At 34.3% G+C, this 13766-nt stretch overlaps 1 protein-coding gene across 1 annotated transcript in view; it reads left to right on the top strand.

The window, feature by feature from the left end:
* The first annotated feature begins 260 nt into the window (after positions 1-260).
* LOC111059747 overlaps positions 261-13766 on the top strand; it is a 75032-nt gene continuing 61526 nt past the window's right edge. Inside the window, exon 1 of the mRNA XM_039434682.1 lies at positions 261-365. Within this exon, the coding sequence (XP_039290616.1) occupies positions 305-365 (61 nt within the window). The 5' untranslated portion in view covers positions 261-304. The remainder of the gene's footprint in view (positions 366-13766) is intronic.

The raw sequence follows: 13766 nt of genomic DNA on the forward strand, positions 1-13766 counted from the left end.
AATGGGGGAGTAGGTAAGTTGAGGGAGGTATAATATGGTGAGTAGGTAAGTTGAGGGAGGTAAAATAAGGGGGGTAGGTAAGTTGAGGAGGAAAATAAGGTGGCTCCCATGCAAAAGGTTGCAAGGGGGGTGAATAGAGGGTACAAACTGTGACCAGGGGTGGCTCCGAGGTGACGAGGGGTGACAGGAGGCCACGGGGGTGCAATTGGGGGCGCTGGGGGGCAGTTAATAATTGCGCCGGCCCCCGTAGGTGGGGGTGTTCACATAAAACTCGGCCGCTGCGCGGATCGTCTCTCATCTCGTGATGGTCTCCCCCTTCTACTGTACGGCCGCCGTCTTCCTGTGCCTAGCGGCTACTGCCGCCGGTAAGTTACCCAAAAAAGTTCTCAAATAACTAATAAAATATTAAAAAACTAACTTTTATTACCAATTTCAATTATAAACGTCATCTAGGAAGTGTGAAAAATTACTTTAAAATTCGATGGTCATTTTTGAAATCATTCATAAGTAAAACTACATAACTAGGAATTACTCTTGATTTTAATCTATTGCCGTGGAATAATTTTCCTATTGAGAGTAGAAAACTACCTGAAAACTTGGGAATAGAAGTTCGTTTGACAGATATCTGACATAGTTACTTTATTTTTCAATGATTGTCATTATGAGAAAAATGCTTTTAATTATCATTAATTTTCCTCAAAGTTTCTCTTGTTGGATGTAAGAGTTCCTAAGGGTGGAAAGTTTACCTCCATTTCTGTCAATTCAATAAATAAAATCCATCTAGGAAGAGTGAAAAATTACTTTAAAACTCGATGGTCATTCATAAGAAGTAAAAACTATAAATAGGAATAATTAATCTTGATTTCAATCTATTGTCGTGGAATAATTCTCCTTTCGAGAGTAGAAAACTACCTCAAAACTTGGGAATAGAAGTTCGTTTGACAGATATCTGGAATGATTACTTTATTTTTCAATGATTGTCATCATGAGAAAAGTAATGTACTTTTAATAACATTCAAGTAATTTTTCTCCAAGTTTCTCTTATTGTAGGGTTTCTAAGGGTTGAATGTTAAAATTTTACCATATTGACTTGTAGTGAGAGTTTCTAAGGGTGAAAATATCTCGACAAGATATTTCTAGAAGGCTTTGGAAACGTCTGTAGAAATGCTTTTCCTAGTTTACTGAGAAGCTATTCTTGAAGAATTTATTCGATTCAAAAATGTACTTTGAAGGCTTCAAACTTTTCTTCAGATCATCTACATTCATCATTATGATTGGTAAATGTGATCTCCACTAAAACTTACATACTGTTTACAATAAGTTGTTAGAAATCCAATCTAATATCTTAATAAATGTTAGATACTCTATTGTATTGAAATTTAGTGAATTTAGAAATTCACAAACTCAGTCAACGAATGTGATATTCATGATTGTTAGTTTAAATATGAACAATTTAAGTCAAAATTAGTTTTTTGTGTAAAGTACTAGATTTTTGGATTCTCCTAGTTCTGTTATGATTGTTAGATATACAGTGTATTGAATCAGGAATTTACGCTTGTCATAGAAGAAAGTTATACAGTTGGAAAATTATTTCTGAATTCTGACTCACCTCTATATCTTGAAAATTTAATGGATGTAAGAGTTAGCCGAGGAGCAGTTATTCAAAAGTATCGGGTGGTAATAAATTAATTATCTTATTCTGGTGATGAAGTTTCATCTTCAGATGCATGAGTAGACTGATAAGCATTCTCAAGAGAAAGTGATGTCCTATGGTGATTCTAGAGTACACCCATCAAAATTTTAAGTGCAGCCCACATAGCTAAAACGTTAGTGATATTATTATTCAATTTTCGCATTAAACTCAGAAACAAACTGTTCTGTTTCAACAAAACCTTTGGAAATAAACATTAAGCGGAACGAGGAAATCTGAAGTCGTTATAGGCCTACATATTCCACGATTCGTTGACGGTTAGTTAGCTTTGGGGAATCTAATCTAATTTTTTATAAGTTTTCCTTTTCTTGTAGGGTTTAAAGGATTCAAGTTTATAACTTATTGTATATTTATAGCTTGTGACATCCATTTCTCATATATTTTTCTCTATAAATTTGGTACTTCGGGCATCCTATTTAAATTTGATGTATCCGGATTTGAATTCTCCACTTCCAAGTAGTGTCTAGTTCAGTGAGCCTGATAAGAAAATAATGCTTGCGATGGTATCTTTAACTGATAGGATAGCTTAGTGAAAACCTACTCCATGAGAATCAAGTCCAGTTGATTTGAACTATCAGAAAGACGACTTCAGTCTTCCCAACTCATATTCCAGAAAGAATAATAGAAGGATACATTAATTTTAGAGTTAGAAAGCTCTGTTGGATATTATTTTCTGCAATAATCAGATTGCTAGTGAATAAGAATTGAGCACAGTGGAACGAAACATACCAAACGATTGTAATGTTTTTGCATTTGTTAATTTACGAGTAATAATGAGCTCCTTGTCTTGTATTTGAAAATATTTTGAGACACTTGAATAAATTATATTTTCATAGTTCACTTTTCGGTATGAATCCAAGAGAAAAACTCTACATTTCAAATAGCCATGGAATTTAAAAAACCTCTCAGCATTAATTATAAGCAAAAAATTAGGACATCATTTATCGATAGGTTTTAGTAGATTACAGTAGAATAATCCATAGTGTATTAATGTATTAATTCTAGTGAAATGAGTAAAGTTGAACTTCTGAAGTCGTTGAAGTTTTAATAAATGAAGTTAAAGTTGAGCTTAGCTAAAAATCTAAAATTATCAATAGTTTCAAATTAATTTCGAAATCTTAATAAAGGATCCAATGATAATGTAGAAACACAAAAGCTGTAAATTTCAAATAGTGAGTAAGAGTGTGATCACATTGATGAAGCTTCTCCCAAACCCGTTGAAATTTGTCAAACTAGTTTCCCTTTGTAAAATTTCGAAATAAGTCGAAAAGTTTTGTGAAATTGTTGTCATCAGGCTTTCTCCACTTCACATTCACAGCTGACGATGAATCACAGGAATAAGTCATGCAAATAATCGCAGGGCTGAGTCGCACCAATCATAAATCAAGTCCTCTCATCTCGATAAGTACGCAAAAATTTCCACTCTGAAATTTTTCTGAATCTGCTCAACTAAGCTGTTTTCAGTTTGTTGTACAAAAGAGCAGTGAACAGTCATCAATTTGATAGGAATTTTTATAACAATACCGAGTTTGTTCTTTTGTGAAACCTATAATATTCAGGGTGATAAATATTATTGTTAGTTCAAAAGTTTTTAAATGCTGTTAGACTCACCTCACTATATACGGTATGCTAATCATTAACTCGTAGCTCCATAAAGCCTGATTTTCACTAGTAGACTAGAGATAGTGGTCGAGTAACTGCCATACTAACTCTACCGTGTTAACTCTACTCTACTTATTTGGTCGAGTAACTGTTTTCACTACAATTTGAGAATAGTAGGTAAAGTGTGTTGTCTAGTGAACAGAACTAACCTTAAAATGTCAATACTTTTTAATAAAATAACACTTAAACCCTTATTAACACTTTAATAAATTAATACATTTTTACTATTAAAAATTTTTATTATTACTTTGCTTAATATTATCACATAATCTTGTTAATTTTATTGTGCTGTATACTTCTAAAATTTTGTACTTTTGTTAACTTTATTACTGTTATTATTTTGTGATTGTGGATATGTCTTTAAAATTATTTGGTAAATAAATTTCTATTTCAATTTTTAATAATTAACTATACTTCTTAAACTTGATTGCCTACGGCACGACTATACTCTCCTAGCTCAAGACTGTTTTCATTAGCATAGTAGTGGTAGAGTAGAGTGAGAAGCGGTGGTGGGGGAAGGCAAGTGGTAGAGTACTATCCCACGGTGCTATCCCACTCTACTCTACTAAGAACTGGTACTCTACCATAAACGTTTTCATTGGTAGAGTTCACAAGATAGTTAGTACTTGCCCAGGGAACTCTATCACTAACACTACAAATGAAAACCAGGCTTAATTGTGTATTCCGCAATTGAATACCGATATCGTATGCCAAATTTGCAAATGATTTTGCTGTGCTGTAACTATATTATTATTAGCGTATGGCTTGGATCGTGGGGAGTCCCTTAGCAAGTTCCACCTTGCCGACATAACCATGATCTCCCATGAAGGAGATTGCCTTTTTCCATTAGATTGTTGCCGCTGAGCACCTTTAAAAGAACTATTGCTGGATGGCTTAAGGTTAGAGGGTTTTACCATAGAGAAACAATAGCGTAAGTAGATATCCCATGGTATAGGGCGTTTATGTCGCAACTTCTACTGTTATCTCAAGCCGATTACTCTTGATTATAGTCAATTTTCACTGTTTTGTTGGGGTGAGAGTGTATGAACGGCACAATATGAGAGACTACCAGTATCACACAGCTTCACGGGAAAGAATTACATGAACTATCGGCTTGAGATAACAGTAAAAGTTGCGACTTAAACGCCCATATCATGGGATATCTACTTATGCTATTGTTTCTCTATGGTTTTACTCAACAGATGAGTATCTAATTGTAATGATTTTATAAATGTGACAAATTGACTCAATTATTTCAAAAATGAAAATATTGTTAAACTGACGATGTCTATTGTAAACTTGTTTTATTCTATGAAAAATAAAGATCTTGTATTCTTGTAAAAAAAGAAAGGAAAACTGTGAAACGTATTCTTGATTTTCACATGAAATTCATTTAAAAGAAGTTTCTTTTAATTCTAGAAAGCCAAAAACACAAAACAAAACAACATAATCATAAATCATATCACTAATCTACGACCGGATAAAGTTTAAAATTATGCCCTATAACTGATAGTCTAATAACAAGATAACTAGATTTCTTAATAAGAAACTATAAGAATAACGAACAGTCTACCCAGGAAATCGGATCATCCCTTCAACCTTCAAATTCATTCATCATTACCGACAAAAATAATTGATATAGCAACTAATTATTCATAAAATTGATCCTGATCAACTGAAAAACGCCCTAAAAAAGCCCTCGATATTACACAATAGCTCCTTCCTGGAAAATCTCTGACTTCTCCAGCTCCCATTCAAACCTTCCCCGAAAACGAAAGAAAATACGAAGCTAACTTGATTTTCAGCAGTCAGGAGTCTATTTTCTGAGGCGAAATTTTCACTGTTTCATAACCTATTTCCAGTATTTGGCGAGGAGATGTTTGGTTGGTTTTTATGTGGGACGCTTGGTTGATTCGCCAGCTTTTTCCGTGCAAATCGCATCAATTCCTGACTGTTCTTCGATTTGAAAGGTTGGCAATATGATTAGGTCTCATGTTTTCAGTGTTGTTCAGAGTTCATCATAGTCGCCGCATCAGAATCGATAGTTGATTAGTGTGTTGCTTCTCTATTAATCGAGTTACTTTCAGTTAAACTTGACCGGGAGAAAAAGGTGAGGAAGATTGAGTGAGAGAAAGAATAAAAAAGAAGTGAGAAGAGTAAGGAAGCGTGAAAGATAGAAAGAGTAGAGAGATGAGTAAGCTCTATCTCAATGTTTTGTCTGGTCAAACTTGACTGGGAATCAATGAGTGAGAGAAAGATGGTAAAATAAGTCAGAAAAAATAAGAGGGAGTAAGATAAGAGAGGGCAATGAGTAAGGAGAAGATGGAAAAATAAGAGTGGGCAATGAGTAAGAGAAAGACCGGGAGAAAAAGGTGAGGAAGGTTGAGTGAGAGTAAGAATAAAAGAGAAGTGAGAAGAGTAAGGAAGCGTGAAAGAGAGAAAGAGTAAAAATATTGAGTAAGTCTCTATCTCAATGTTTTGTCTGGTCACACTTGACTGGGAAGCAATGAGTGAGAGAAAGATGAAAAAAAAGTGACAAAAATAAGAGGGAGTAAGATAAGAGAGGGCAATGAGTAAGGTGAAGATCGAAAAATAAGAGTGGGCAAGGAGTAAGAGAAAGATGGAAAAATAAGAGTGGGCAATGAGTATGATAAAGATGGGAAAATAAGTGAGAAAAATAAGAGTGAGTAAAATAAGAGAGGGCAATGAGTGAGAGAAAGAGGGAAAAATAAGTTACGAGAATAAGAGTGGAGATATGAGTGAGAGATCATCTCAATGGTCAAACTTGACTGTGATGCAAGATTTAATGAGGAATGAGTAAGTGAGAGAAAAACTAAGTAAGCAATATGAACGATTGAGTGAGAGAAATATAAAATGAGCAAGAGAAGTGTTTCTCTCAATGGTTCCGAGTAGTTCTCACCAGATACACTCGAAAACCTGCTTCAAACTTGTATGAGTTTTCATTGAGAAAACTGTTACCTAGCTGCAAGGTATGATTCATTTAACCCGCTATTTCCACAGCGTTTCATGTGGGTGTGGAACAGAATGATCATTGTCCTAGTAAATGTGAATGATTTGTAATTTCAACACCTATTATAAAGGAATAAAAGCATCATTCATCGGTAGATCACAAAATTTCAAATGATATTACAGTGGAATAATTTATTGTCGCTAACAGAAAAATTTACTTGGAAAATGTGAATGATTTGTGATTTCTGATATTACATGATATGTAATCTCTGTTAGCGCTTGTACCATGATTATAGCAAAGAGGATAGTGTAGATTCTATTCATCCATGATAATGGTTATAGTTTTGTTGATATTTATTTAGTTAGTTTTTATATTATTAGTTTTGACTTGGTCTATAGGAAAATCACCGTATGTATTGCTGTTTGAATTATTGTATGAATATCGGGGCACCGAGCTTCGCTCGTTATTTTTATTTATTGATAAATAGAACACAATTCTTCAAAATGATCGTGTTTATATTTTACAGCTGGCTATACGTCATCTTATGAATTTCGGGGATAAGATATTTTGATTTTCCACAGACCGAGTGCGTCTCACTCACTTTTCATTATCCACAGACGATGAAAGTCTTAGCTGTTTTTCCAAGGATGAATTATCCTTTTAATTACTATGTTCCAAATTTCATGAAAATCGTTAGAGCCGTTCTCGAGATCCGTTGGACATAAATAACCATAAATAAATAGAAATAACCAAATATAAAATATCGGGGCACCGAGCTTCGCTTGTTATTTTTATTTATTGATAAACAGAACACAATTCTCTAAAATGATCGTGCTTATATTTCACAGCTGGCTATATGTCATCTTATGAATTTTGGGGATGCAATATTTAGATTTTTCACATACTCACTCGCTCACTAACGTTTTTACTATTCACAGCTGTTTAAGCCAAGGATGAATTATCCTTTTAATGACGTTCAGTGAGTTTTTCCAAGGATGAGACCTAGTGCAATCGAATTTTTATATCATAAACCTACCATGTTTCAAATTTCGTGAAAATCATTATAGCCGTTTTCGAGATCCGTTGAACCTAAATAACCAGTTATAAATATAAATAACCAGATATAAAAATACAAAAAATTGTTCGCTTATTATATAGGATAACCAAATAACAAAATATATACAGAAATTTCTTGCTCAATATAATAAGATACTTTCTTGACTGTTGACATGGACTATCAGTATTGGACTATGACAGTCGTCAAATGACTTGTTGTAGAATGGTTTGAAATTTACCAGCCTATAATGATTGAAAATCAACTTCTACCATCAATCCTGGCTGCTACCAGAGTCATAATCTTAATGAGAGGAAGCAGATTGACTCATTTGACTGGAGTCCATGCCTTCTTCCTCCTACAAGTCCATTTCCATTGTCATTCTACTTCTTGCATCCTACTGTTCAATAGCTGTGTAAACACTTGTTAACAGCTTGACTCTTGCAACTTATACCTCCATCTTCCATCATTTGTGTCTTGAGTTGCATACAACTTCCTAGTTGAATGGAACGAAGCACATAAATTGCATGCAACAAGGCAGACTTATTGTGGTCTTCTCTCGAACAACTTGAAAGCTAACTTTCTCGCATTTCATTCTTATCATTATTCTGAATAATGTCATAGAGAAACGATAGCATAAGTAGATATCCCATGGTATAGAGCGTTCATGTCGCAACTTTTACTGTCCTCTCATGCCGATAGTTCAAGTAGTTCTTTCCCGTGAAGCTTTATGACGCTGGTAGTCTCTCATATTGTGCTGTTCATACACTCTTACCCGGTCAAAACAGTGAGATCGACAATGATCGTCAGTAATCGGCTTGAGATAACAGTAAAAGTTGCGACATAAACGCCCTATACCATGGAATATCTACTTACGCTATTGTTTCTCTGTGATAATGTCTTGTGTCATTATGGAAGAGGAGTAGATTACATTTCGATCAACAGTTTGCATGAAATACAAACTGTTGTGTTTCTACTTTGGATTTTGAAACGTCATCAATTGAAGGTCCGCCATTAGAGGGTAGTCGATAAACCAATCAAATGTCACACGGGAACAAATGTTAGTTGACGAATGATTGATTTCATTTGAATGTTCTATTGACGTCTGTTGCCAATTTGTCGTTCCAAATTGAAAAAGCTTCGGTTTCTTCAGAGAAAAAATGCGTAACTGAAATACATACTTTCCCTGTAATAAAGTGGTTTGCTGTCAAATAATTCACTACAATTTTTCATGGAAACTATCTTTTCCTGTTCAGTAATGGCTTCCTGGAAGCGATTCATCCTGTTATACTGTCAAATTGAAAATAATTTTCCTGAATTCTAATTATCGTTTCAACCTTCAACAGACACACTTAAAAAAATTGTAACACTTTTTGTGTTCTCATCTTACAAAAATCAACTGTGTAGCAACTACACACCATCAAAAATATCATCACTATCACTTTCTTCATTTAAAAATCGCAAAATATCGTCATCTGTGAGACTCATTTGGAGAAATCATAAAACTACAAGCAGTTTACTTCAACACAGCACGCACAAAAACTTCAAAAGACACACTGGGGTCCGGTAGACCCCAAACGCACAAAAACATGCAATGTCTCGAAGGGCGATTGTCAACTGTTGGAAATGAGTTGACAGATGACTGGTCAGTAGTATCAACCTAATTTACAGGGGAGTCAAAATTCCCTAATGGGCATATTCATAGAGAAATTGGAGAAATAATTTTTCGTGGGGTCCTCTAGACCCCAGTTTGTTTTTTAAAGGTTATTTTCAAATTATCGAGATAATTTTCGTTTACCCCTGAAATCCCGTTTGATGACATCACAAAACCTGATTCTAGACAACTTTAGTGAATCAAAGCCAATCAGGAGCCTGCTTCCAGTTTTGTTCTTCATCATAGACAATACAAGTTAGAATAATGACTTTAATGAGGTTCAATGATAAAGTTCATAATGTATGGAATTCGATTATCGTATCTGTATTAAATTAAATTTTCTGTGTTGCTGTCAAGGTGTTGTTGTTCAGATATTCTTAGGCTAAGCGCACACCAGTTAGTTGAGACAAGGCAAGACATGATCAGGCACGTTTAGTCACAATACTTCACATTGTTGCTTATGACGCAACTCACACTGATTAGTCATTGCAATTAGACATGTCTTCATAAGCAGCTATGTGAAGTATTGTGACTAAACGTGTCTGGTCATGTCTTGTCTTGTTTTGACTAACTGGTGTGCGCCTAGCCTTATTGAATCAAAACAACTAAACTTTATACTGCAAATCAACACTGATAGAATCGAAATTAAGTAGTTTTCATTCAATTGACATTAAGCCCCCAGTTTCAAAAACACTTATTGAAACTAATGAACTTGAAAATTAACTATTGAAATTAAATCTATAGATTCGATGGTTCATTCGATTTTTTTTAATAAGTGTCTTAGAAGCCGGGCCTAATACTGTCAAATCCCAGTTCTCTTTAAGAAATTCCACAAAATAATATTCATACACCTCACAAAATTTATCTTTTGGATAACATATTGGCGTTTCATTATGTGATTTCGTGATTAGTGATTTGTATATCACAAAATCACATAAGTAATCATGAATAATCTGTAATCTGAGCTTTCTGGTGTGATCACAATCAGTCTGTATTTCATTCATAAAATACTGTTTTTCTCTCAATCTCCTTCCATTTATTCAATGGTATTCACTATTTCAATGGAGTTTAGACTACCATACATTTGTTGATATATAATGAATAAACAATTTATCTATCCCACACAGAAAATATCCGCCTCCTGTATTACATTCAAGCCTGACATTTAGCTAGCTGGGGTCACTTGTTGTCAAACACTCTTACTGTTTGTGTATCGATTGAAATCTCTCAAATCGTAATTTCCTTCTTTTACTCATTTGAAACAATTAATTAGTTGACTTTTTCACTGCTTTTGACCAAACTCCTTTTTGTGGTCTGAACGCAATAATAGGAATGAGTGGTGTGAGAGGAAAAGTGATTCTTTGCAGCCTGCAATCAGTGCACAAATGGTCACTTTTCAGGGTATCTGTAGGAAAATCAAATTTTCGACCTTTTGCGACAGTTGAGATTTTCGGCCAAATGGGATTACCATTAAACTTTTCGATCATTTGGGATTCGACCATTTGGGAAAGTAAAAGTTTCAATTCTACCATTTGGGATTCTTCAATTTTCGATATTTTGCGACAAAATAATAATTTCGACCAAATGGGAATCGGTCATTTGGCATGCCACAAAACTTGTACTTTCCCAAATGGTCGAATCCCAAATGATCGAAAAGTTTTAATAGTAATCCCATTTGGTCGAAAATCTCAACTGTCGCAAAAGGTCGAAAATTTGATTTTCCCATCTGACCGATTCTCAAACAGTCGAATCTCATTTGATAGAAAAATGTTGTAGTTCGTCGCAAATGATCGAATCTCATCGGCTAGATGGGATTCGACCATATGAGAAAGTATACTCTTCGACCTTTTGGGATTCGGTCAGATGGGACCCCACGCTCCTCTGAGCTTCAAGATTCTCATTCCATTTCTCAATTTGATTTATGACTTACCATCATTTGATTTATTACTAATTATATTGATTTATGACGAATCATAATCCAATTTGATATTCATTAATCTATAGAGATATCTCGTCTGAACACTGAAGAAGTGAAATCGAATCAAGAACAACAGAAATGTTGTGAAGTATATTTATAGCGAGACCCATCTGCTCAAAAATGGGAATTTCTCCATTCATTCATGCAATTTTAATTGAAATTCAGCATTGAGTTAGTTGTATTTCAACTGAACGTTGTATCCAATTCAAGACGATGGCTTCATTGTACTCTCGCCAAAAATTCGCTTTACCTGTTTCTCGTATTGCTGAGATTGTTCTCCCCTTTTGGTGAGATTGTTTTAATTGGAAAATAATCAGAGCCCGGAAGTTCACAAACGAAATTGGAAGTGGCTTTACGTTAAAGTTCCAATTGAAGTACGACAAAATTTCAGAATAATTCTCAGTGAAACGGAAAGTAGTTTCAATATTGTTCACTGGATTCTGGATAAGTAAATTCATGAGAGGGAGAAAATAGGATATTCTGGAGAAATATCGGGAAAATTGGTCTACTCATTTATTCAGAATGCCATCCAATAGGCTCCCAATATTAGCATGGGAGTACAAACCCTGAGGAGAGCGAGGCATAGGGACACCAAAAAGAAATGGATCCTTGTAAAAAGATGAGATGATGAGGGAGAGAATTTCTAATTTGAGGAGGCTCTTGTGAGTTTGAGGTAGAGAGGTGATACCTCTCCGCTATTTGTTCATCTTAAAAATATGATCCAACTGATCAATACAGTATCTTAATGAAAACGGACCGTATAATAAGATGTCATTATTCCACAGAAATTTTACTTATTACCTGATAATTGGAATATCAATATTAGACTATTTATTTTTGTGGCATCCTTTTGTCAAATTGGAATTTATTCTGACCAATGTAAAACCTTCCAGTTATAGGCCTACGTTGAATGCCAAGCAAATATCTAGCATACCGTTCCATATTAAGCATTATTTTTTAGCAAATGTCTAGGTTACCGTTCAATATTTGTAGTAATCTTTTGTATTGGGTTGTATTTCCATTTGTTAATTAATTCTCCGTTTCTAGTTCATTACGAAATTGAAGTTTTTTTTTGTAAACTTTCATGACTGACTGATTTGTAGCTACTATAATGGCAAATAGAATTTGAACTGAATTGTCGATACGGTAACAAAAAGTAAGATTACAGTGAGATCATAATATATTATTATCAAATGATTAGCAATGCGCTTGAAGAATCATATAATACACATATTATAAGTTAAGAATAAGAATAAGAATAAGAATCTTCATTGACCAATAAGTACATAATATTATACAATAGGCTTTGTCACTTTGTGAGGGCGCAACACGCGACCCAGTCAAACATATTACAAAAATTAAGATTACAAATCAATTACCAGTCCAGTTATTTATGTCAGTTAGATTAAGATACTCTTCAGTAGAGTAAAAAGCACTTTGCTTCAGCCAATAGGATATTGCTGGGATAAATTTTTTTGTTGGCAGGATCCTGATTGTGCGCGGCAATTTGTTAAACAATAAATATTGCTGATACCTATGGCTTTTTAATGATTTGCTTAGTCTAATAGGATGGCGTAACTATGTTATCCCTGTGTCTAGTTAGATGTGCATGCTGATGATAGTGTTGTTTGAAATCATTTATATATTTTTAACATAAATTAGGTTACAGTAAATGTACATAGATGTAAGAGTCATAATATTCAGTTCAATAAAGCTATTTTTACAAGTTCCATCACTCTTCAGGCCAACTATGCAACGAATAGCTTTTTTCTGCCATACGAATACTTTTTTCATCTCACTACTATTACCCCACAGTCGAAGTCCATAATTAAGTTGAGAGTGAAAAAGACCATAATAGGTAAGAATCAAGACTTCCTTACTAACGTTACATTTAAATTTCCTTAAAAGAAACATGACTCTGGCCACTTTTTACATAAATATTCTACATGACTAGTCCAGGTCAGCTTGCTGTCCAGCATGATTCCTAATAATTTCACTGGCTTTAGGTACGGCTGGTGTTCAATATTTAAATTATTACGAAGAGTGAAAATTATATTCTCTGTTTTGCCCTCATTAAGCTAGATTAAGCTGTATTATCACGTTACAGCTCAATGTGAATATTATGGGAGACTTATTGCAGACCTTGTTTGAAAATTTTCTTCAAATCTCTATTGATTTTTTAGTTTTTGTAAGTGAGAAAATCTTGAAGCTCATTTTTGGTAGCTAACGGAAAATCTTAAAAAACGTATCAATATTCTAAATAAAGAATTTTGAGCAGCTTACATACCTACTTCACAAGGAAAACTCTTTGAATAATTTGCTTGCTCAGTTTGAGGTTTCACACGCTTGTAGCGAGTTTGATATTTTTCTTTAAAACCTCTCAGGTGGCGAATTTCCATACAGCTGCTGGCTCTTATTTTATGCACAAAGGTTCAAAATAGCTGAAGATATATTAAGAATCACTTTGAACTGACAGCATACCTTATGAATAACTCTAATACTTCCCATTCAAACAATTATGTCAGTAGGAAGGGAATCTCACTATAGTGGTCTTCAAGTTATTGATTTTGATGCTGAGGCGTTGGAAAGATTGGTTGTTTGATCTTTTATTCAGTCTAGATCGATGACTAATACTTTGAAACATGTAGTTTAGAAAAAAGTTGGAGATAAAGGTATCGGAGCTGATACACTTCACCTTACCTAGGTTGTGAAGTAACCTGACTCAACCTTACACGA

The sequence above is a fragment of the Nilaparvata lugens genome, chromosome 8 (assembly GCF_014356525.2).
Source record: "Nilaparvata lugens isolate BPH chromosome 8, ASM1435652v1, whole genome shotgun sequence".
NCBI lineage: Eukaryota > Metazoa > Arthropoda > Insecta > Hemiptera > Delphacidae > Nilaparvata > Nilaparvata lugens.